Raw genomic sequence first — 25,785 nt, forward strand, 5'->3', positions numbered from 1 at the left:
TATCTAGGCATGATCATGTATATAGGCATCACGTCCGTGACAAGTAGATCAAAACGATTCTGCATCTACTACTATTACTCCACTCATCGACCGCTATCCAGCATGCATCTAGAGTATTAAGTTAAAAACAGAGTAACGCCTTAAGCAAGATGACATGATGTAGAGAGATAAATTCATGCAATATGAAATAAACCCCATCTTGTTATCCTCGATGGCAACGATACAATACATGCCTTGCTGCCCCTTCTGTCACTGGGTAAGGACACCGCAAGATCGAACCCAAAGCTAAGCACTTCTCCCATGGCAAGAACTACCAATCTAGTTGGCCAAACCAAATGGATAATTCGAAGAGACTTGCAAAGATAACCAATCATACAAAAAATAATTCAGAGAAGATTCAAATATTATTCATAGATAGACTTGATCATAAACGCACAATTCATCGGTTTAAACAAACACACCACAAAAAGAAGATTACATCGAATAGATCTCCACAAGAGAGGGGGAGAACTTTGTATTGAGATCCAAAAAGAGAGAAGAAGCCATCTATGTACTAACTATGGACCCGAAGGTCTGAGGTAAACTACTCACACTTCATCGGAGGGGCTAGGATGATGTAGAAGCCCTCCATGATGACGGCCCTCTTCCGGCGGAGCTCCGGAACAGGCCCCAAGATGGGATCTCGTGGATACAGAAAGTTGCGGCGGTGGAATTAGGTTTTTGGATCCTGTTCTAATCGTTTGGGGGTACGTGTGTATATATAGGAGGAAGAAGTACGCCGGAGGAGCAACGAGGGGCCCACGAGGCAGGGGGCGCGCCCTAGGGGGGGCGCCCCCACCCTCGTGACCGCCTCTTTTGTTCCTTGGAGCAGGGTCCAAGTCTCCTGGATCACGTTCGGTGAGAAAATCACGTTCCCGAAGATTTTATTTCGTTTGGACTTCGTTTGATATTCCGTTTCTTCGAAACATTTAAATAGGCAAAAAAACAGCAATTCTGGGCTGGGCCTCCGGTTAATAGGTTAGTCCCAAAAATAATATAAAAGTGGAAAATAAAGTCCAATATTGTCCAAAACAGTAGATAATATAGCATGGAGCAATCAAAAATTATAGATACGTTGGAGACGTATCAGCAATGAGGATAATCCTCAAGTTACGGACCCAGTCCGTGTAGTTGCTACCATCATCTTTCAACCTAGCTTTCTCTAGGAACACATTAAAATTCAAAGGAACAGAAGCACAGGCCATTTATCTACAACAACATAGACATGCAAAATACTATCAGGTACTAAGTTCATGATAAATTAAGTTCAATTAATCATATTACTTAAGAACTCCCACTTATATAGACATCCCTCTAGTCATCTAAATGATCACGTGATCCATATCAACTAAACCATGTCCGATCATCACGTGAGATGGAGAAGTTTTCAATGGTGAACATCACTATGTTGATCATATCTACTATATAATTCACGCTCGACCTTTCGGTCTCAGTGTTCCGAGGCCATATCTGCATATGCTAGGCTCGTTAAGTTTAACCTGAGTATTTTGCTTGTGCAAAACTAGCTTGCACTCGTTGTATGTGAACGTAGAGCTTATCACACCCGATCATCATGTGGTGTCTCGGCACGACGAACTGTCGCAACGGTGCATACTCAGGGAAAACACTTATACCTTGAAATTTAGTAAGAGATCATCTTATAATGCTACCGCTGTACTAACAAAATAAGACGCATAAAAGATAAACATCACATGTAATCAATATAAGTGATATGATATGGCCATCATCATCTTGTGCCTTTGATATCCATCTCCAAAGCATCGTCCTGATCACCATCGAAACTGGCTTGACACCTTGATCTCCATCGTAGCATCGTTGTCGTCTCGCCAACTATTGCTTCTACGACTATCGTTACCGCTTAGTGATAAAGTAAAGCAATTACATGGCGATTGTATTTCATACAATAAAGCGACAACTATATGGCTCCTGCCAGTTGCCGATAACTTTGTTACAAAACATGATCATCTCATACAACAATTTATATAATCATGTCTTGAGCATATCACATCACAACTTGCCCTGCAAAAACAAGCTAGATGTCCTCTACTTTGTTGTTGCAAGTTTTACGTGGCTGCTACGGGCTTAGCAATAACCGTTCTTACCTATGCATCAAAAACCACAACGATTTTTCGTCAAGTGTGTTGTTTTAACCTTCAACAAGGACCGGGCGTAGTCACACTCGATTCAACTAAAGCTGGAGAAACAGACACCCACTAGCCACCTGTGTGTGAAGCACGGCGGTAGAACCAGTATCATGAAAGCGGTCATGTAATGTCGGGCTGGGCCGCTTCATCCAACAATACTGCCGAATCAAAGTATGACATGCTGGTAAGCAGTATGACTATTATCGCCCACAACTCTTTGTGTTCTACTCGTGCATATAACATCTACGCATAGACCTGGCTCTGATGCCACTGTTGGGGAACGCAGTATTTCAAAAAAATTCCTACATCACGCAAGACCTATCTAGGAGATGCATAGCAACGAGAGGGGAGAGTGTGTCTACGTACCCTCATAGACCGAAAGTGAAAGCGTTAAGTAACATGGTTGATGTAGTCGACTGTCTTCGTGATCCAACCGATCAAGTACCAAACGCACCGCGCCTCCGTGATCTGCACACGTTCAGCTCGGTGACGTCCCTCGTACTCTTGATCCAGCTAAGGCCGAGGGTGAGTTCCGTCAGCACGATGGCGTGTTGACGGTGATAATGAAGTTACCGACGTAGGGCTTCGCCTAAGCACTACGACAATATGACCGAGGTGTAAAACTGTGGAGGGGGGCACCGCACATGGCTAAAGATCAACTTGTGTGTCTACGGGGTGCCCCCCTCCCCCGTATATAAAGGAGGGGAGGAGGAGGAGGGCCGGCCACAAGGGGCACGCCTAAGGGGGGGAATCCTACTCCTAGTAGGAGTAGGTTTCCCCCTTTCCTAGTCCAAGTAGGAGAAGAAGGAAGGAGAGGAAGAAGAGAAGGAAAGGGGGGTGGCCCCCTAGCCTTAGTCCAATTCGGTTTGGTCTAGGGGGCATCCGCCACACCTTGGAGTGCCTCCTCTCTTCCACCATTAGGCCCATGAGGCCCAATAACTTCCCAGAGGGGTTCCAGTAACCGCCGGTACTCTGAAACTTATCTGAAACGACCTGAACCATTCTGGTGTCCAAATGTAGCCTTCCAATATACGAATATTTATGTCTCGGCCATTTTGAGACTCCTCGTCATGTCCGTGATCACATCCGGGACTTCGAACAACCTTCGGTACATCAAATCTCATAACTCATAATACATATCGTCATCAAACATTAAGCGTGCGGACCCTATGGGTTCGAGAACTATGCAGACATGAACGAGACTCATCTCCGGTCAATAACCAATAGCGGAACCTGGATGCTCATATTGGTTCTTACATATTCGACAAAGATCTTTATCGGTCAAACCGCATAACAACATGCGTTGTTCCCTTTGTCATCGGTATGTTACTTGCTCGAGATTCGATTGTCGGTATCATCATACGTAGTTCAATCTCGTCACCGACAAGTCTCTTTACTCGTTACGTAATGCATCATCCCGTGACTAACTCATTAGTCACATTGCTTGCAAGGCTCATAGTGATGTGCATTACCGAGAGGGCCTAGAGATACCTCTCCGATGGACGGAGTGACAAATCCAAATCTTGATCTATGCCAACTCAACAAACACCATCGGAGACACCTGTAGAGCATCTTTATAATCACCCAGTTACGTTGTGACGTTTGATAGCACACAAGGGGTTCCTCCGGCATTTGGGAGTTGCATAATCTCATAGTCATAGGAACATGTTTAAGTCATGAAGAAAGCAATAGCAATAAACTAAACGATCATAGTGCTAAGCTAACGGATGGGTGTAGTCCATCACATCATTCTATAATGATGTGATCCCGTTCATCAAATGACAACACATGTCCATGGCTAGGAAACTTAACAATCTTTTATTAACGAGCTAGTCAAGTAGAGGCATACTAGGGACACTCTATTTGTCTATGTATCCACACATGTACTAAGTTTCCGGTTAATACAATTCTAAGATGAATAATAAACATTTATCATGATATAAGGAAATATAATTAACAACTTTATTATTGCCTCTAGGGCATATTTCCTTCACAAACTATAGCAACGGTGCATACTCAGGGAGCACACTTATACCTTGAAATTTAGTGAGGGATCATCTTATAATGCTACCACCGTACTAAAAAAATAAGATGCATAAAAGATAAACATCACATGCAATCAAAATATGTGACATGATATGGCCATCACCATCTTGTGCCTTTGATCTCCATCTCCTAAGCACCGTCATGATCTCCATCGTCACCGGCTTGACACCTTTATCTTCATCGTAGCGTCGTGGTCGTCTCGCCAACTATTGCTTCTATGAGTATCGCTACCGCTTAGTGATAAAGTAAAGCAATTACATGGCGATTGCATTTCATACAATAAAGTGACAACCATAAGGCTCCTGCCAGTTGCCGATAACTTCTACAAAACATGATCATCTCATACAAAAATTTATATCTCATCATGTCTTGACCATATCACATCACAACATGCCTTACAAACAAGTTAGACGTCCTCTACTTTGTTGTTGCAAGTTTTACGTGGCTGCTACGGGCTTCTAGCAAGAACCATTCTTACCTATACGCATCAAAACCACAACATTTTTTGTCAAGTGTGCTGTTTTAACCTTCAACAAGGACTGGGCATCGTCAAATTCGATTCAACTAATGTTGGAGAAACAGACAATCGCCAGCCACCTTTATGCAAAACAAGTTGCATGTCTGTCGGTGGAACCGGTCTCATGAACGTGGTCATGTAAGGTTGGTCCGGGCCGCTTCATACAACACTACCGCCGAATCAAAATAAGACATTGGTGGTAAGCAGTATGACTATTATCGCCCACAACTCTTTGTGTTATACTCGTGCATATCATCTACGCATAGACCTAGCTCGGATGCCACTATTGGGGAACATAGCATGCAATTTCAAAAAAAAATCCTACGATCACGCAAGATCTATCTAGGAGATGCATAGCAATGAGACGGGGAGAGTGTTTCCACGTACCCTAGTAGACCAAAAGCGGAAGCGTTAGCTAGGTTAACGCGGTTGATGTAGTCGAACGTCTTCACGACCCAACTGATCTAGTAACGAATGTACGGCACCTCCGAGTTCAGCACACGTTCTTCTCGATGACGTCCCTCGAACTCTTGATCCAGTAGAGGGTCGAGGGAGAGTTTCGTCAGCACGACGGCGTGGTGACGGTGACGGTGATGTGATCCAAGCAGGGCTTCGTCTAAGCACTACGACTCTATGACTGGAGGAGTAAACTATGGAGGGGGGCACCACACATGGCTAAGAGAACAATAGATGTGCAATGAGGTGCCCCTGCCCTCATATATAAAGGAGGAGGGGACGAGGCGGCTGGCCTAGAGGGGGCGTGCCATGGGGGAGTCCTACTAGGACTCCTAGTCCTAGTAGGATTCCCCCTTCCTTCTCCGGAGTGGAAAAGGGGGAAAGGGAGAGGGAGTAGGAAAGGAAAAGGGGGGCGCTGCCACCTCCCCTAGTCCTATTCGGACTCCTATCGGGGGGGCGCAGCCACCCCTTGTGGGCTGTCCCCTCTCTCCCGTGGCCCTTGAGGGCCATGACTTCCCCTGGGGGGTTCTGGCAACCTCCCGGTACTCCGAAGAATACCCGAAATGATCCGGAACCATTCCATTGTCCGAATATCATTGTCCAATATATCAATATTTACCTCTCGACCATTTCGAGACTCCTCGTCATGTCCGTGATCTCATCCGGGACTCCAAACAAACTTCGGTCACCAAAACACATAACTCATAATACAAATCGTCATCGAACATTAAGCGTGCAGATCCTACGGGTTCGAGAACTATGTAGACATGACCAAGACATATCTCCAGTCAATAACCAATAGCGGAACCTGGATGCTCATATTGGTTCCTACATATTCTACGAAGATCTTTATTGGTCAAACCGCAATAACAACATACGTTATTCCCTTTGTCATCGGTATGTTACTTGCCTGAGATTCGATCGTCGGTATCCTCATACCTAGTTTAATATCGTTACCGGAAGTCTCTTTACTCATTCTGTAATGCATCATCCCGTAACTAACTCATTAGTCACATTTCTTGCAAGGCTTATAGTGATGTGCATTACCGAGAGGGCCCAGAGATACCTCTCCGATACTCGGAGTTACAAATCCTAATCTTGATCTATGCCAACCCAACAAACACCTTTGGAGACACTTGTAGAGCATCTTTATAATCACCCAGTTACGTTGTGACGTTTGATAGCACACAAGGTGTTCCTCCGGTATTCGGGAGTTGCATAATCTCATAGTTAGAGGAATATATATAAGTCATGAAGAAAGCAATAGCAATAAAACTTAACGATTATTATGCTAAGCTAGTGGATGGGTCTTGTCCATCACATCATTCTCTAATGATGTGATCACGTTCATCAAATGACAACACATGTCTATGGTTAGGAAACTTAACCATCTTTGATTAACGAGCTAGTCAAGTAGAGGCAAACTAGGGACACTTTGTTTTGTCTATGTATTCACACATGTATCAAGTTTCCTGTTAATACAATTCTAGCATGAATAATACACATTTATCATGATATAAGGAAATATAAATAACAACTATATTATTGCCTCTAGGGCATATTTCCTTCACAAAGGACAACATGAAGTCCAATGAGTACATAAGAATAAGATTAACACTGTCAAAAAATTAAGGAACTCGAGAGTGATAGCGCTAGATTATACCCAAACGGCTAAGAATTTGGAAAATCCCTTTACTGAAGGGTTATCGTGTGTTGTGATAGATAATACATAGAAGGAGATGGGCATGAGACCCACATGAGCTGCTGATAACCCACAAGTATAGGGGATCCCATCAGTTTTCGGGGGTAGAGTATTCAACCCAAATTTATTGATTCCACAAGGGGAGCCAATGAATATTTGCGAGTATTAACAGTTGAGATTCAACTCAACCACACCTGGAGAAGTAAATATCTGCAGCAAGGTGAGTAGTAGCACAGTAATATGATAGTTTGATAGCAGTGGTAACAATAGCAATAGTAACAGTAATAGTAGCAGTAGCAGTTTTATAGTGATTGTAACAGCATCAGCAATGAAAGTAACTTAGCAAAGATCAATGTATGAAAAGCGTATGCATTGGATCAGTGATGGATATTTGTGTTGGATGACATTCATCATATAACAGTCACAACCTAGAGCGATACACAATATCTCCAATTCATCAATGTAATGTAGGCATGTATTCCATATATAGTCATACGTGCTTATAATAAGAACTTGCATGACATCTTTTGTCCTACCCTCCCATGGCAGCGGGGTCTGTAAAGAAACCAAGGGATATTAAGGCCTCCTTTTAATAGAGAACCAGAACAAAGCTTGTGATGCCTGGGTGTCCCCCTCTCGCAATTCTTTTTGCCAGTATATTTATATATTCTGAAAATATTCTTCGTAAATTTTCATCCCAATCCAAGAACTTTTATTTCTGCACAAAAATAACACCATGGCAATTTTGCTGAAAACAACGTTAGTCCGAGTTAGTCCCATTCAAAGCATGCAAATTACAGTCCAAAACAAGAGCAAAAGTGTTTGGAAAAGTAGATACGTTCGGGACGTATCAATTGCCATGGTGGTAACCCAACCTATGTGATTGGAGATCCCATGACGTAGGACCCAGGAAAACAAGCCAGTGGTAAACCGATGAGTTACTTTACTAACCCACTCCGCTGGAGATGCAATACTCTCGGAAACTGTATGGTAGGTTGACTACTGTCTTAATGTGTTTCAAAGCTCATATAAGCAAGATGCTATCCTACAGAGCGATCGTTGGAGGAACACACCTATATGAGCCCGACTGCTGGTCACAGTCTATGAGATTGGGGTGATCTCTAGTAAGCTCATGAATAGGCCAGGAGTAACTAATATGCTCCACCCGAGGGGTCAGCCTTCGACAATCTAATACTAGTAAGACATGTGGTGAAGTTTCTTTACGCCAAACAGACAATTCAATGCATAGTCCATTGTTCAGTTGTAAAAGAGTGTAGCTACTTGCTCTAGGTGGAGCTCAACCTATAACGCCCCGAGACCGATGTGCCAGGTGTTTTCCAGTTATTCGCTGACGTTGTCATGTCATTTGCTTGCGTGTTGCATCTTATCATGTCATCATGTACATTGCATCATCATGTTCTCAAAACTTGCATCCGTCCCGGTCTCCTCGTTCCTTCCGTTGTCCGTTCTGAGCCCAGACACACTTGCACGCGCCCGCGGCACCTCCGAAATATTATTTTATAAGTGGGAAGTCCGGGAAGTGAACACGGTGTTGGAGTTATGTTTGACGTAGGTTGTTCTAGGATCACTTCTTGATCATAGTTGTTCGACCATGCTTTTGCCTTCTCTTCTCGCTCTCATTTGCGTATGTTTAGCCACAATATATGCTAGTCGCTTGCTGCAGCTCCGCATCATACCTTTACCCTTCCTATAAGCTTAAATAGTCTTGATCGCGAGGGTGTGAGATTGCTGAGTCCCCATGACTCACATATACTTCCAAAACCAGTTTGCAGGTGCCGATGAAACCGTGCAGGTGACGCAACCGAGCTCAAGGAGAAGCTCGATGAAGACCTCGTTTATTGTGTTGTTTCATTTCAGTTGATCAGTAGTGGAGCCCAGTTGGGACGATCGGGGATCTGTGTAGCTTTTGGGGTAGTCTTCTTTTATTTTGGTTCTGTAGTCGGACCTTGATTGTATCTGGATGATGTAATGCTTTATTCATGTATTGTGTGAAGTGGCGACTGTAAGCCAACTATGTATCTCTTTCCCTTATGTATTACATGGGTTGTGTAAAGATTACCTCACTTGCGACATTGCTTTCAATGCGGTTATGCCTCTAAGTCGTGCTTCGACACGTGGGAGATATAGCCGCATCGAGGGCGTTACAAGTTGGTAATCAGAGCCTTCCCCGACTTTAGGAGCCTCCCTGCTTGATCGAATCGCTGGCGTTGTTGAGTCTAGAAAAATGTTTTGAGTCATTTAGGATTATATATATCGGAGAGTATGACTTCTTTTTACTCCTCAGTCCCTTCGTCGCTCTGGTCAGGCATCCTGACATAGAGTTTTGACTCTTCTCTTCTCAAATTTCACTAAAAAAATTTAGGATCATGCGGGTATCTTGGAATCGTTCTGATGGTTTTGTGACGAGAACATTGTTCTTGGTGCCTCCTGACATTTAGGGGTTGTGGCAGTGTCCCGGGGAGTTGAGCTCTGAGGTGTTGTCGTCACAATTTTATCGTTGCAGTTCTGGAATACCTGAGTTTCGCCGACATCGAAAATCTCTTTTATGTAGTTGTTGGTGAGATAACCTCGACGCCACCCATTATTGGGGCGGGAGTTCGGGAGTATTGCCATAACTTGTATAACGGACGCTTTTCGAAGGTTGAGGTAAACGATTTCCGAAGGTTTCTTGGTTATGTGTTGAAGGATGGATACAACTGGATGTAGGATTTGCTAGTTTTGGGTGAGATATTATGCTTCCCCTGTATCCCCAACACCTGATTGCATAACAGGAAAATTTCGGGAGTTTATAAGTGGGAATTCAAGTAGCTCCTAGGATATCTTTCCGACAGATGTATGATATGAAATTGGGGTTCGATGTCTAGTGGTCCGCCTATCCATGGTTGGTTTTACAGTGGTCTCGTTGTGTCTTAAAGAGTCCTTGGCTATGCTGACTCAGGGACGCTTCGTATGTCATGTGCACTGCCTTGTACATGATGGTGCTGTACAATCGAGCCCGTGTAGGCCCCACCACGAAAACTTTGGACGAAATCTCTATCATATGTTTGTTTTGGCTTATTCTACAAGCCAATCCTTTGTTTTGTTTTGAGTTGTGGTATTCGAGTTGCTTCGAAGTCAAATGTTGATTCCATACCTTCCCCAAATGTTGTTCTCATATTTCTATGCGGATACCAATCCTTCATGATAATCGAGATTGTCATGTCAATCTTTTTCTACCGGCGTGTTTCTCTTCAAGTGGATCCGATCATTTTCAACATCGGCAAGATCAACTCAGTTTTCGTCAACGGTGTTTGTTTCATCCGTCTCCAAGTTGCCTTTATTTTCCCCCCCCCCCCCCCCCCTTTTTTTCTTCAAGGACTCAGATTTCTTAATCAAGTATCCATTTTATTCGTGTGAAGTCTCTTCATTCTTTTCTTTCTATGTTCTTATCCGGTGATTCTCATGAAGATCCTAATGGAGCCTCAAGTTCATCATTATGCGTTCTTTTTCTTCTCCGGTGTGTTCAAGTCAAACTTTGTTCATCATATTCTTTTCCTTGTTTCAAATGTTTTCTCGTGTCGGTGCACCTCTTAATCATCCACTTCTCGCCATTCATTTGTTCCGGAGTGCTGAAGATATCTCAGAAGGCTCGTCTTGTCATTCAAGATCCATTCAAGCTATTTCGGGGTTGTTATCTCAGTCAAGCCATTTAAATCTTACCGATGCATTCTCTCTTTTAAATTGTTCAACGGTGTTTCTTTTGAGTGGGCCCTAACCCACAGGTCTTTTTCCAGGATCTTACCTGACTCCTCTATTTTCCCGGAGCTATTCCCAAATCTTTCCAAGTTTGACGTAAGAATGATTTATCATCAGTCAAATGCCTTTCTCCAAGATCGGTTAAATTCTTTTCATCGTTGGCTCAATCTCTTCGCTTTTGATTCTTCCGGAGTGCCTCTACAATTCATGGTGGTGTTTCTCATCATCATTCTCTGCGTTTGAAGACCGAAGAAGTGTTTTACCTCCATATCTTAACCGTTCTCTCAGAGATTCGTGGTTCTAGTTCAAGGCCATCCTCTCATAATTGTTTTCGATTGTGAGAATTCTTTTTACCATCCGGAACAATTCAGGAGTATTTTTCAGTTTGATTATCCGGATGCCATCATCTCAGAATTATTCATTCCAGCTTTCAGTGATCATTCTCCAAATCTTACCGGTGTATCGCTCAAGTATTCGTTAATTAGCTCAAGATCTCTTCATTATCTTGTTTCTAAATTCTCTCAAGCATCTTCGTTCATTTGCTAATTCTTCCCGGTGCTTCTTTATCTTTTCTTCAATCGTTTTCAATTCTTACGGTGGTTCGTTAAAGATTTCTCTTCCTTTATTATTGTATCAATTCATTCATTGTTTCAATCCTACCGGTGGTCCATTAAGTTTGCGCTATATCTATCTAAATCCTTTCTACGAGAATAAGTTGTATGCGATCTGTTGCTTGTCATCAATTTAAATTGGTGAAGGATACGCTTAACGTAATTCTTATTCTTGCTTCATCCAAGTGATTAATTCCTTATTCTGGAGGCTCATAAAATTCTCGGTTTCTCTTGTTTCATCTTTTCTTTTCCGGAGTTCCAAGTTTCCACTTTATCTCGTCGCAAAGCTTCATTTAATCTTTGCAAGGTTTCACTTTGTGTTTTCAACTACTCTCTCTTCTCGTTATGCTTTTGTTACCGGAGTTCTTCATGGAGACTCTACATGATGGTTCTTAAAGGATTAAATTCCTTCTCGAAGTGTTCATCAACATTCTTTTTAGAGGAGCTCAAGTATTCTTCATCTTGCAATCCAGAGTGCAATTCTTCCTTCCGTATCAATAGAGGTGGTATTTTGTCATTTTTGATAATTTGAGTTCATGTCTCATGAGTCACATGTTGTCAAGAATGAGTTATTTAAATCCATCAATCTCGTCATTGGAGTTATCTTGGGTTATATTTCACCTAAAGCTTTCCCTAAGGTTCATCGCTATTTGTGGTGCTCATAAATGAACCGAGTTCTTCATTATCCTCCCGGTGAGATGAGTTTCTCGTCTTCTTGTTCATATCAATCCAACTTTTTTACCGTGAGTGGCAGGTTGTCACCGCATAATTTTGAGATGTATTCCATAATACCATATCAAGCTTATTCTTTTCGTTGTTGGCTTTCCAACAACTCCGTTCTAGCATTTGTTGTAAGCGTGCTCTCTTAAGATCTTGTTTCCCTTCGTTCATTCCAGTCCATTCTCACTTTTGTTCCGGAGGCATTGTATTGTTGCTCTCTTCAACCCATCTTCTTGTTTTGTCAAGATCATGTTCTTTTCTTGTTTTATCCATTTAACCGGAGTGTTGTGTCCCCTTGCTCAAGCTCTTTCATTTTATCAAGTCTTTCATCTCTTTTCACCCGAAGTGTTACCGAATCGGTTCTTTCTTATTCCTCTTTCTTAACGGAGTGCTTTCTTAACCTCGCAAGGTTCCTTGGTTTCACTCATTGGTCAAAGAAGCAACTTAGTTTTACCTCTTCTCTTTCTCTTCCGTTTTCCCTCCGGTGCCATTCTAGATCTCGGGAGATCCTCTCGTAGTGGTGGAGTGTTGTAACGCCCCGAGACCGATGTGCCAGGTGTCTTCCAGTTATTCGCTGATGTTGTCATGTCATTTGCTTGCGTGTTGCATCTTATCATGTCATCATGTGCATTGCGTCATCATGTTTTCAAAACTTGCATCCGTCCCGGTCTCCTCGTTCCTTCCCTTGTCCGTTCTGAGCCCAGACACACTTGCACGCGCCCCCGGCACCTCCGAAATATTATTTTATAAGTGGGTGGAAAATGTTCTCAGAAAGGGTTGAAAGTTGGCGTGCGGTGTTGTTTTGTTGTCAGTAGACCGCCTGCCAAGTTTCATCGCATTCGGAGTCTGTTTGACGCCTCAACCGTTAAACTATAGCGGCATTAGAGCCGGTCTAACGTCGGACGTTTTCGGTCTCCAGAATAGTCGTCGGATCTCTCTCTTCTCTTCTCTCAGCTCTAGAACGTCTACACAGTCCACTACCTACTGCCAGACCCAATGTAAGCTCTCTCATCAAGCCGCGGACCTCCTCGCGCACGCGTCCGAAAACTGTCCCGGACCCGACCCGAGCAGTCGTGACCGATGGGTCCGGAACATCCCCAAACATCTACCAAACGTCACCGTTTTCTTATTTGGGCTCCCTAGCCTATTTTTCCTGACCGTCTGATTTTGATCAAAGGGACGAGTTATCCCCTAATCTAACCCACACCCACCTACTATAAATAGCAGTGCAATCATCGGACCAATCCCTAATTTCTAGGGATCCTCCTAGCCGCCGCCGCTCCTCTGGTCTTTTCTTCCTTGGGATCCTCCCAGATCCCCATCGGCCAACCACCACCGATCCAACACTCCACCTCTCAAGAAGCGTCCTCAAACCCCATGGAGCCAGGCCTCTTCCTGTCGTCTTCGACCTCAGGCGCCACCTCCTCCTCGTCGCGTTCGAGGAGACGAACGCCTCGCTAGCCTCAAAGCTTGCACCAGCGCCACTGCTCCTCCCTTCTGCTCGTGTTCGAGGGGCTTGCCTCGGGTGCTGCCGCGAGAAGCAGCAGCCATCGAAGGTCCCAGCACCCGCTCTTTTTTCTTCGCTCGTAGTACTAAGCCCGAACCTCCCGTCGCCAAACGCCACCATGGCCAACCGCTGGAGCCCGACTGTACCATGCCGCAACTCCTCTGCCTCCTTCCCTCGTTCTTCCTCCTCCCTCTATATTCATCTCCCTCTCAATGCTCTCTCTCTGTGTGTGTCTCAACAGGTAACCAAGCCACCATGGGAGTTCCCTGCAAGCCGCCGCCTTCTCTGCGCAACACCTCCTCGGAGTTGATCCTCGCCGCCACCCGATCCGCACCCCGGCGTCCGCCCCGTTCCCGGATCTGTCTCCCCGCGCCCAGTTCATCGTCCCCGCACCCGTCGTCGCAGGATCCGGTGGGCACAGGCCGGAGACAGCCCCCCGCTCGCGTCGCTAGCATCTGCCTCCTCTGCTCCTGGTCGAGCGAGCGAGGGAACCGCGAGCGTTGACCTCCACCCTGCGCGAGCCGGCCCAGCCGCTCCCCTGCGCCGCTCCCCTGTGCCACGCCAAGGCCCAGCCGTCCCATCTTTTCCTCTGGGCCCAAAGTGAGCAAGCCCCTTGTGCACTGTTGGTCCAGTCTTGTTTCGGCTTGTTTCTGTTTTTTTAGTTATGCGAATTTGTCTTATTTCCACAGGATAGCAGTTTTGTAGAAAACCCCCTGCTATTCATGCATATAATAACTCTCAAAATGTGCATCGGTTTAAAATAAATTATGTATGAAACTTGCTTAGAATTTTGTCTAGATTCATAATATCCAACTTTCATCTATGTTTGAAATGTTTAAAATGTTGTTTGTTTAAATTTTGCCTATTGCCATGCTAAAATGATTTATTCCATAACTTAATAACCGTAGCTCCAAATTTAATAAACTTTATATGTAAATGGGGTGGAAAAATGTCTAGATTAACATGGTGACATTGGTTTGCATGTTTAACAACTCTAAAATTGTGTTTAGGGCAGAACAGTACCAAACCTAATATATGCATATGAGGATTTTCCGGAATGGTTGTTCATTGTCTCCGGCCTCATTTAAACTTGACTAGATAGGTAGTTTTCATTTGCTTCACCCCTTGCCATGCTAACAAACATTTAATGTTGTTGAGTACATAAACGGGAGAGAACTAAATAAGTCATGTGGTGTTCCGTCAACATGCAACTTGTTGCATATTGAGCTCCACTTAATTTGTAGGATTGTTTGTGCATATTGCCATGCCATGCCTCATTAAACCGGAAATGCATCATACTTGGTTGTGCATCATGCCATGTTCATGTGTTGGTTGTTTACTATGTTGTTTGCTCCTTTCCGGTGTTGCTTCTTCGGGTTGGTTCTGATAACGTCGTATTTTGAGGATTCGTTCGACTACGTCCGTTTGTCTTCATGGACTCGTTCTTCTTCCTTGCGGGATCTCAGGCAAGATGGTCATACCCTCGAAATCACTTCTATCTTTGCTTGCTAGTTGCTCGCTCTTTTGCTATGCCTATGCTGCGATACCTACCACTTGCTTATCATGCCTCCCATATTGTTAAGCCAAGCCGCTAACCCACCTTGTCCTAGCAAACCCTTGTTTGGCTATGTTACCGCTTTGCTCAGCCCCTCTTATAGCGTTGTTAGTTGCAGGTGAAGATTGGAGCTTGTTCCATGTTTGGAACATGGCTATTTGTTGGGATATCACAATATCTCTTATTTAATTAATGCATCTATATACTTGGTAAAGGATGGAAGGCTCGGCCTTATGCCTGGTGTTTTGTTCCACTCTTGCCGCCCTAGTTTCCGTCATATCGGTGTTATGTTCCTGGATTTTGCGTTCCTTACACGGTTGGGTTATAATGGGAACCCCTTGACAGTTCGCTTTGAATAAAACTCCTCCAGCAAGGCCGAACATTGGTTTTATCATCCGCCACCTAGCCTATTTTCCCCTTGGGTTAGGCCAGCCCAAGGGTCATTTTTATTTTAACCCCCCCGGGCCAGTGCTTGTCTAAGTGTTGGTCCAAACTAAGCGATGTCCGGAGCTACCAGGGGCAACTCTGGGCTGGCCCACCCGACGTATTGCTCATCCGGTGTGCCCTGAGAACGAGATATGTGCAGCTCCTATCAGGATTTGTCGGCACAACGGGTGGTCTTGCTGGACTTGTTTTACCATTGTCGAGGATGTCATGTAACCGGGATGCCGAGTCTGATCGGATTGTCTTGGGAGAAGAAATATCCTTCGTTGACTGTGAGAGCTTGTGATGGGCTAAGTTGGGACACCCCTGCAGGGATCTGAACTTTCGAGAGCCGTGCCCGCGGTTATGGGCAGGTGGGAATTTGTTAATGTCCGGTTGTAGAAAACCTGAAGTCTATTTTAATTAAAATACATCAACCGCGTGTGTAGCTGTGATGGTCTCTTCTCGGCGGAGTTCGGGAAGTGAACACGGTGTTGGAGTTATGTTTGACGTAGGTTGTTCTAGGATCACTTCTTGATCATAGTTGTTCGACCGTGCTTTTGCCTTCTCTTCTCGCTCTCATTTGCGTATGTTTAGCCACCATATATGCTAGTCGCTTGCTGCAGCTCCGCATCATACATTTACCCTTCCTATAAGCTTAAATAGTCTTGATCGCGAGGGTGTGAGATTGCTGAGTCCCCGTGACTCACAGATACTTCCAAAACCAGTTTGCAGGTGTCGATAAAACCGTGCAGGTGACGCAACCAAGCTCAAGGAGAAGCTAGATGAAGACCTCGTTTATTGTGTTGTTTCGTTTCAGTTGATCAGTAGTGGAGCCCAGTTGGGACGATCGGGGATCTGTGTAGCTTTTGGGGTAGTCTTCTTTTATTTTGGTTCCGTAGTCGGACCTTGATTGTATCTGGATGATGAAATGCTTTATTCATGTATTGTGTGAAGTGGCGATTGTAAGCCAACTATGTATCTCTTTCCCTTATGTATTACATGGGTTGTGTAAAGATTACCTCACTTGCGACATTGCTTTCAATGCGGTTATGCCTCTAAGTCGTGCTTCGACACATGGGAGATATAGCCGCATCGAGGGCGTTACACAACCTTAACAGGTCTCCACTGAAACACTGGTATATCAAACAGTGTTTGGAACAAAGGACAATATGGGCCCTTGAGATCTGGTGGGAGGTTGTTGAAATATTAGGGTGGGCATAGGGCCCATTTAACAATTTCAAAAAATCTCTAAGGGCCCATGTGGATTTAAATGGCAATGAATGTGGTGGAAAGTTTAGTCTCATACCGCTAATTGGAGAGGAGTTGGACCTCCATATAGGGGATTGTCTTTCACATGCTATTGAAGCTTTAGAAGAGAAGTGGTCCCCGTGCGCTCCTCCTCTGCCGCCCGCCTCGTCATGCCGCAGCACATCGCGCAGCGAGTTGTGAGAATGAGCCGAGCCTAGCTCACACCTATGCGCTTATTTTTGTCGGCTAGGAACAAAGAGTCTTTGACAGGTGGACCAGATCTGAGACGTCAGATCATGGGCTGTTACCGACTCGGACGTGGGTCCAGCCCACGTCTCTCCACCGGATGTGCCTATATATGTGTGAGATGTCTACCAACCCTAGCCGCCACGAGAATCAGATCACATCTACCTCCACACCCATGTCGTTCCACTGCCGCCGGTGATCCCATCCCGTCCGCTACGTACACGGTCGATGGAAGAGCAGGCCTCTGAAACCCCGCCTCTCCGGATCCTGTATGGAAGAGGGGCGATTAGATTTTTAGGATGCGTCTCCTACGCGACTACTCGCCGCCGTTCGTCCGCTTCCTCTGCATTGTCCGCGTTGTCTTCATTGTCATCATGTCCACCGACGCCGAGAAGGCTGCCGCCGAGAAACTCAAAGCCGACAAGAAGGCCGCCGAGGACGCCGTTGCGGCCACCGCTGCCGCCGCGGCTTCTGTGTGGCCTATTGGAGGGTATAACTCGTTTATCCCACTCTTATTTATTTTTGTATTAGTTGTAATAGCATTATGTGTAGATGTACCTACTGTTTATGTAGTACGTGCTTATCTAGCTCGTAATCGGTATATCGTTAATTTTGTCAATACCAAGCTCATGATTATTTTCTGGATTAAATTAATCGAAAAACTGCCTATTTACTCAGCACTATGATGGCGGCGCCCTCGGCTCACTCCAGAGGTGGTCGACGAACATGGATGTAATTCTCTTTCTTCTAATGTTCTTTGTACTGCCATGATTTCTATTCAATAGATTGGAAGCTTTTCCGAAAAAAAATATTACTATGTACTAAGGACTGAAATTGTCGATATCTTTTAGAGTGATCCTACGGAGGCTCAACTCCAGCTCTGCCTTAGTTTCTTTCTCACACCGAAATAGATTTAGGCGAATCTGCTTAAAGATGAAGGCATTTAAGCCCTTGGCGTTCAAGAGCTTAATTACAACATAGTTGGTCCAAAAAGCAACCAATAGACAGGTAGCATATAGAAGCAAAACCTTGGAGCTCAAGAGCATAAACTTTTCAGGTTCTAGAGCCCTGTGTAGTCCGCAGGCATAACAGCGTCCTTTCGACCCTAACGTGGCCGCAGTGACGAATTTAGAACCCATCGTGCAGCACCCGCCCACGTAAGTCGGACGAGCTCGAAATAGTTGTCATCTTATCTGCCCAGTTGAGCGAGACAATGCTAGCCCCATGCCTCTGCCCTGCACACATGGGATCTGAAGCAGGGGTTGAGCCAGGTACGCACTACTGTTCTTGGACCAAGGAAAAGCAGTGGCCAGATATGATAAACTGATAACGAGTGCGACGTCCCTTTCGACCGATCGATCTGACCGATTGTTGTTTCGCTTCGATCGGCTTGGGACTACTGCGGCAGCACACAGGAGTCCACAAATCCACGGACGATTTCGCTGTGCACTGGCTCTTCGTCTATAATGCAGGGACGTCAGGTAACTGTCCACCGTTTATCTGAAAGATACATGCGAATGTGATGGAGCTGTTTGCGTGTGCTTTTGCTGGTCTCAAACGTTGCAAGATCAACGCATGTTAGTAGTGCTATATATAATATATATATATATATATATATATATATAATATATATATATATATATATATATACTATGTATCTGTACATGGTACGTTCCTGATTAAGTTCTGGCAGAGCGCCGAGAACGTGTCCTCATGCCAGCGACGAACGACCGGATGAGCTCGGTTTTGACGGTCGACCCGGCGTCGTTCTCAGGCCGTGCGGACTGGATTGGGTTGGATTGGACTGCGTGCTCCTGATCAGAAGATTTGTCGCCCGTCTCGTCAGGCCCCAGATCAAGGAGCAAAGCATCGGTGCATCGACGCACGTAGCGGCGACAGCAGACGATCGACGCGACCTCCAAATCTCAAAATCAATCGGCGTCGCGTGTCAAGTCGTACCGACGGATTCGCGCGGCGTGGTTTTGTTCTGACGCGGGCGGGCTTAACCGCGGCGGCGCTGGGAAAAGGCGATTCCTTCGGGGGTGGAGCGGCGACCGCCGCTTGATGGACGCTCTGGCATGTGATCTGCTGACAGAACCAAAGGTGCAATGAATCTCGGCCTCCATAACCCATTCAACCGTTGGGAAGAATTTAGATGAAAGAATTTGTCCAACGAGAGAATCTTAGTTGATCCACAAAGCTGCCCGTAGATTAAAAAGAAAACTGGCCATTGGATACTCATCCGATGGTTGTAAAGAAAAGACACATGTGAGTCCTTTTGTATTGAGAATGTTTAAAATCTAACGTCAGATTTTTAAGCTTGATAAATCAAATATTTTATGGAAAATTACGTTGTCACGGCATGGCAATTCCCTTCAACAAGCATGACAAATCAGGGCAAAAAAAACTGAGAATAAGGTTTTGTCATGCTTGCTGAAGCGAATTGTCATGTCGTGACAATGTAACTTGCCATAAAAACTTTGATTTGTCATGCATAAAACCTAACACATTTTCAGTAAAATTATTTTTTATTTGTGAATGTAAGATCTAATAGTTGATCTTGTCATTTGAGATTAAAAAAATGTCTACAACAGTTGCAGATTCTAAAAAAATGCACGCTGTACAATCACAGATGCTAACATACACGCACATACATTCATCCATACCAAGGCACATAAGGGCACCCTACCCTGTTAGCACCTTCAAGATACGAGTCGGCCCAATATTTTGAGATTAACGAAGTTATTATAGATGCCTCGTCTTAATGTGCAAAATAGAATTCTAAAATGCATAGTAAAATAACAAACAAATTTATATCACAGTAAGAACGACTCATCCATAAGATGCATAGGTGTTAGGGCATATTTCTCTCTAATGGTTTGATGATTGATGACAATGCTATTTATGGACTAACCATGCGCACTGAGCATATCTAACTATGTTGGAAAAAGGCAGTGCTTAGGAGGCGCTTATGCGCGCTTAGACACTAGGCGATGGCCAAATGCCTCACATAGGGGATAAATGGAAGTCTAGGTAGGGAAAGTAAGGAATTGCCTACCCAAGCAAGAAATCGAGCCATATTGCACTCGTATGCCAAACGGGCCATATTCCAATGGCAGTAGTTGGTAGTTAACTTATTTATATGCCTTAAATTAATATAGCCACACATATAATAATCACAAATACACTTTGATAGTAAAAACTATATTACCGCCTAGGCCGCACCTAGGGCACTTAAGCACATACTAGGCACTAGGCGAGGGCCAACCGTCTCACTTACGCCTACCGCTTTTTCCAACCTTGACTTCAGATATTCTTATATATGATACAAGACGGTTTTGTTCCCTTCGGTGAAAAAAAAGTGAAGACGGTTTCTAGCGTTTCTTTTCAGTTGACTTGAGTCGTAGGAAATCTATACTATTAAGAGGGGGTCCACTTTGGAAAGGTTTTGTAACGCTCCAGATATAACTTTTCATATTTGTACTCCGACTCTTGCCTTTTCCGGAGATGTGTTGTGAGTTTTTCCCTTCGTGGTTGGGTTTTGTCTTCGTTTTGCATTTTGTTCATGTCATGCATTTCATATCATGTCATCATGTGCATCGCATTTGCATACGTGTGTGTCTCATGCAACCGAGCATTTTTCACGTTGTCCGTTTTGTAATCCGACACTCCTATGTCCTCCGGCGCCCCTTTTGCCTCTTTTCGTGTGCGGGTGTTAAACATTCTCGGGATGGACCGAGATTTGCCAAGCGGCCTTGGTACACCACCGGTAGACCGCCTGTGAAGTTTCGTGCCATTTGGAGTCCGTTTGATACTCCAACGGTGAACCGGGGAACCGGGGAACCGTAAAGGCCTCGTGTGTGTTACAGCCAAACACCCCTCCTAAGTGGCCCAATAACCTATACAAAGCTCCTCCATCCTCTCGGCCGTTCGATCACGATCGCATGGCCGAAAACTACACCTCGTTTGGACATTCCTACCTCCCTCTACCTATATATATGTGCAACCTTTCCAAATTCGCGGTCTAAACCCTAGATCCATTTTTCCTCGCGCCGCCGGACGTTTCTTCCTCCACCGCCGAACATGTCCGCCCTCCACCTCGCTCCAACCAATCACGTTGCGCCATGTCATCACCGCCGCCTCCCGCACCCAATCAGGTGCCGCCACTTGTCGCCGCCGCCTCCCACCACCTCGCGGCCCGCGGAGCCCATCCAGGGCCCGCGCGAGCCCGACCGCGCCACCGACCGGCCCGAGGGCGCCCGCCTGCGTGCCTCGCGCCCCGCCGCCCTTGCGCCGCCGCCCAGCCTCCCGCCGGCGAGCTCCGCTGGAGCCGCTTCACCGCCGGCCTCGGACACCGCGCCTCCGCCGCCCGCTGCTCTGTCCGAGCACCCGGGCCTTCCTCGAGCTCCATCACCCCGTCGCCTGCATTTCCCTCGCCGCCGCTTTCAGCCGACCTTGCCGGAGTCCGTTGGGTCGCCGCCGGCGACCTCTCATGGAGCCCCCATGGCGCGCCCGAGCTCGGTGCTCCGCCTGTCGCCGCATCTAGCCTCTGGGACCGGTCAACACCTCCAGATCCGGTGAGCCGGGCCTGGATCCGGCCTTCTCCCTCGTCGCCGGTTCCGCCTGAGCTCCTGCATGTTGGGGCACGTAGTAATTTCAAAAAAATTCCTACGCACACGCAAGATCATGGTGATGCACAGCAACGAGAGGGGAGAGTGTTGTCCATGTACCCTCGTAGACCGAAAGCGGAAGCGTTAGCACAACGCGGTTGATGTAGTCGTACGTCTTCACGATCCGACCGATCAAGTACCGAACGCATGGCACCTCCGAGTTCTGCACACGTTCAACTCGATGACGTCCCTCGAACTCCGATCCAGCCGAGTGTTGAGGGAGAGTTTCGTCACCACGATGGCATGGTGATGATGATGATGTTCTACCGACGCAGGGCTTCGCCTAAGCACCGCTACGATATGATCGAGGTGGATTTGGTGGAGGGGGGCACCGCACACGGCTAAGAGATTAAGAGATCAATTGTTGTGTCTATGGGGTGCCCACTGGCCACGTATATAAAGGACCGGAGGAGGGGGAGAGGGCCGGCCCCTATGGCGCGCCCTGGAGGAGTCCTACTCCCACCGGGAGTAGGATTCCCCCCCCCCTTCCAAGTAGTAGGAGTAGGAGTCAAGGCAAGGGAAGAGAGAAGAGAAGGAAGGAGGGGGCGCAACCCCTCCCCCTAGTCCAATTCGGACTAGGACTTGGGGGGCGCCCAACCTCTCCTCTCTCTTTCCCCTAAAGCCCAATAAGGCCCATATACTCTGCGGCGAATTCCCGTAACTCTCCGGTACTCCGAAAAATACCCGAATCACTCAGAACCTTTCCGATGTCTGAATATAGTCGTCCAATATATCGATCTTTACGTCTCGACCATTTCGAGACTCCTCGTCTTGTCCCTGATCTCATACGGGACTACGAACTACCTTCGGTACATCAATACACATAAACTCATAATATAACCGTCATCGAACTTTAAGCGTGCGGACCCTACGGGTTCGAGAACTATGTAGACATGACCGAGACACGTCTCCGCTCAATAACCAATAGCGGAACCTGGATGCTCATATTGGCTCCCACATATTCTACAAAGATCTTTATCGGTCAAACCGCATAACAACATACGTTGTTCCCTTTGTCATCGGTATGTTACTTGCCCGAGATTCGATCGTCGGTATCTCAATACCTAGTTCAATCTCGTTATTGGCAAGTCTCTTTACTCGTTCCCTAATATATCATCCCGCAACTAACTCATTAGTTGCAATGCTTGCAAGGCTTAAGTGATGTGTATTACCGAGTGGGCCCAGAGATACCTCTCCGACAATTGGAATGACAAATCCTAATCTCGAAATATGCCAACCCAACAAGCACCTTCGGAGACACTTGTAGAGCATCTTTATAATCACCCAGTTACGTTGTGACGTTTGGTGGCACACAAAGTGTTCCTCCGGTAAACGGGAGTTGCATAATCTCATAGTCATAGGAACATGTATAAGTCATGAAGAAATCAATAGCAACAAACTAAATGATCAAGTGCTAAGCTAACGGAATGGGTCAAGTCAATCACATCATTCTCCTAATGATGTGATCTCGTTAATCAAATGACAACTCATGTCTATGGTTAGGAAACATAACCATCTTTGATCAACGAGCTAGTCAAGTAGAGGCATACTAGTGACACTCTGTTTGTATATGTATTCACACATGTATTATGTTTCCGGTTAATACAATTCTAGCATGAATAATAAACATTTATCATGATATAAGGAAATAAATAATAACTTTATTATTGCCTCTAGGGCATATTTCCTTCAGTCTCCCACTTGCACTAGAGTCAATAATCTAGTTCACATCACCATGTGATTTAATACCAATAGTTCACATCACCATGTGATTAACACCCATAGTTCACATCGACATGTGACCAACACCCAAAGGGTTTACTAGAGTCAATAATCTAGTTCGCATCGCTATGTGATTAACACCCAAAGAGTACTAAGGTGTGATCATGTTTTGCTTGTGAGAGAAGTTTAGTCAACGGGTCTGCCACATTCAGATCCGTAAGTATTTTGCAAATTTCTATGTCAACAATGCTTTGCACAGAGCTACTCTAGCTAATTGCTCCCACTTTCAATATGTATCCAGATTGAGATTTAGATTCATCTGGATCAGTGTCAAAATTTGCATCGACGTAACCCTTTACGACGAACATTTTTGTCACCTCCATAATCAAGAAACATATCCTTATTCCACTAAGGATAATTTTGACCGCTGTCCAGTGATCTACTCCTAGATCACTATTGTACCCCTTGCCAAAATCAGGGTAGGGTATACAATAGATCTGGTACACAGCATGGCATATTTTATAGAACCTATGGCCAAGGCATAGGGAATGACTTTCATTCTCTTTCTATCTTCTGCCATGGTCGGGCTTTGAGTCTTACTCAGTTTCACACCTTGTAACACAGGCAAGAACTCTTTCTTTGACTGTTCCATTTTGAACCACTTCAAAATCTTGTCAAGGTATGTACTCATTGAAAAACTTATTAAGAGTCTTGATCTATCTCTATAGATCTTGATGCTCAATATGAAAGCAGCTTCATCGAGGTCTTTCTTTGAAAAACTCCTTTCAAACACTAATTTATGCTTTGCAGAATAATTCTACATTATCTCCAATCAACAATATGTCATTCACATATACTTATCAGAAATAATGTAGTGCTCCCACTCACTTTCTTGTAAATACAGGCTTCACCGCAAGTCTGTATAAAACTATATGCTTTGATCAACTTATCAAAGCGTATGTTCCAACTCCGAGATGCTTGCACCAGTCCATAAATGGATCGCTGGAGCTTGCATATTTTGTTAGTACCTTTAGGATTGACAAAACTTTGTTGTTGCATCATATACAACTCTTATTTAATAAACCCATTAAGGAATGTAGTTTTGTTTATCCATTTGCCAGATTTCATAAAATGTGGCAATTGCTAACATGATTCGGACAGACTTAAGCATAGATACGAGTGAGAAACTCTCATCGTAGTCAACACCTTGAACTTGTCGAAAACCTTTTTGCGACAATTCTAGCTTTGTAGATAGTAACACTACTATCAGCGTCCGTCTTCCTCTTGAAGATCCATTTAATCTCAATGGCTCGCCAATCTTTGGGCAAGTCAATCAAAGTCCATACTTTGTTCTCATACATGGATCTCATCTCAGATTTCATGGCCTCAAGCCATTTCGCGGAATCTGGGCTCATCATCGCTTCCTCATAGTTCGTAGGTTCGTCATGGTCAAGTAACATGACCTCCAGAACAGGATTACCGTACCACTCTGGTGTGGATCTCACTTTGGTTTACCTACAAGGTTCGGTAATAACTTGATCTGAAGTTACATGATCATCATCATTAGCTTCCTCACTAATTGGTGTAGTAGTCACAGGAACAGATTTCTGTGATGAACTACTTTCCAATAAGGGAGCAGGTACAGTTACCTCATCAAGTTCTACTTTCCTCCCACTCACTTCTTTTGAGAGAAACTCCTTCTCTAGAAAGGATCCATTCTCAGCAATGAATATCTTGCCTTCGGATCTGTGATAGAAGGTGTACCCAACATTTTCTTTTGGGTATCCTATTAAGATTTACTTCTCCGATTTGGGTTCGAGCTTATCATGTTGAAACTTTTTCACATAAGCATCGCAGTCCCAAACTTTAAGAAACGACAGCTTAGGTTTCTCGCCAAACCACAATTCATACGGTGTCATCTCCATGGATTTAGATGGTTCCCTATTTAACGTGAATGTAGATGTCTCTAATGCATAACCCCAAAACGATAGTGGTAGATCGGTAAGAGACATCATAGATCGCACTATATCTAATAAAGTACGGTTATGACGTTCGGCCACACCATTACACTGTGGTGTTCCAGGTGGCGTGAGTAGTGAAACTATTTCACATTGTTTTAACTGAAGGCCAAACTCGTTAACTCAAATATTTTACTTTTGCGATCATATCGTAGAAACTTTTATTTTCTTGTTACGATGATTCTCCACTTTACTCTGAAATACTTTGAACTTTTCAAATGTTTCAGACTTGTGTTTCATCAAGTAGATATACCCATATCTGCTCAAATCATCTGTGAAGGTCAGAACATAATGATATCCGCCGTGAGCCTCAATATTCATCGGACCACATACATCAGTATGTATGATTCCGAACAAATCTGTTGCTCGCTCCATTGTTCC

General features: G+C 44.9%; 1 protein-coding gene across 1 annotated transcript in view; it reads left to right on the forward strand.

Moving 5' to 3' along the window:
* The window catches only part of LOC125554837, a 33,168-nt gene extending 18,808 nt beyond the window's left edge, over positions 1-14,360 (forward strand). Inside the window, exons 2-3 of the mRNA XM_048718237.1 lie at positions 13,271-13,661; positions 13,761-14,360. Of these exons, the coding sequence (XP_048574194.1) occupies positions 13,271-13,661; positions 13,761-13,829 (460 nt within the window). The 3' untranslated portion in view covers positions 13,830-14,360. The remainder of the gene's footprint in view (positions 1-13,270; positions 13,662-13,760) is intronic.
* Positions 14,361-25,785: the final 11,425 nt, after the last annotated feature.

This window comes from Triticum urartu, chromosome 4 (assembly GCF_003073215.2).
Source record: "Triticum urartu cultivar G1812 chromosome 4, Tu2.1, whole genome shotgun sequence".
NCBI lineage: Eukaryota > Viridiplantae > Streptophyta > Magnoliopsida > Poales > Poaceae > Triticum > Triticum urartu.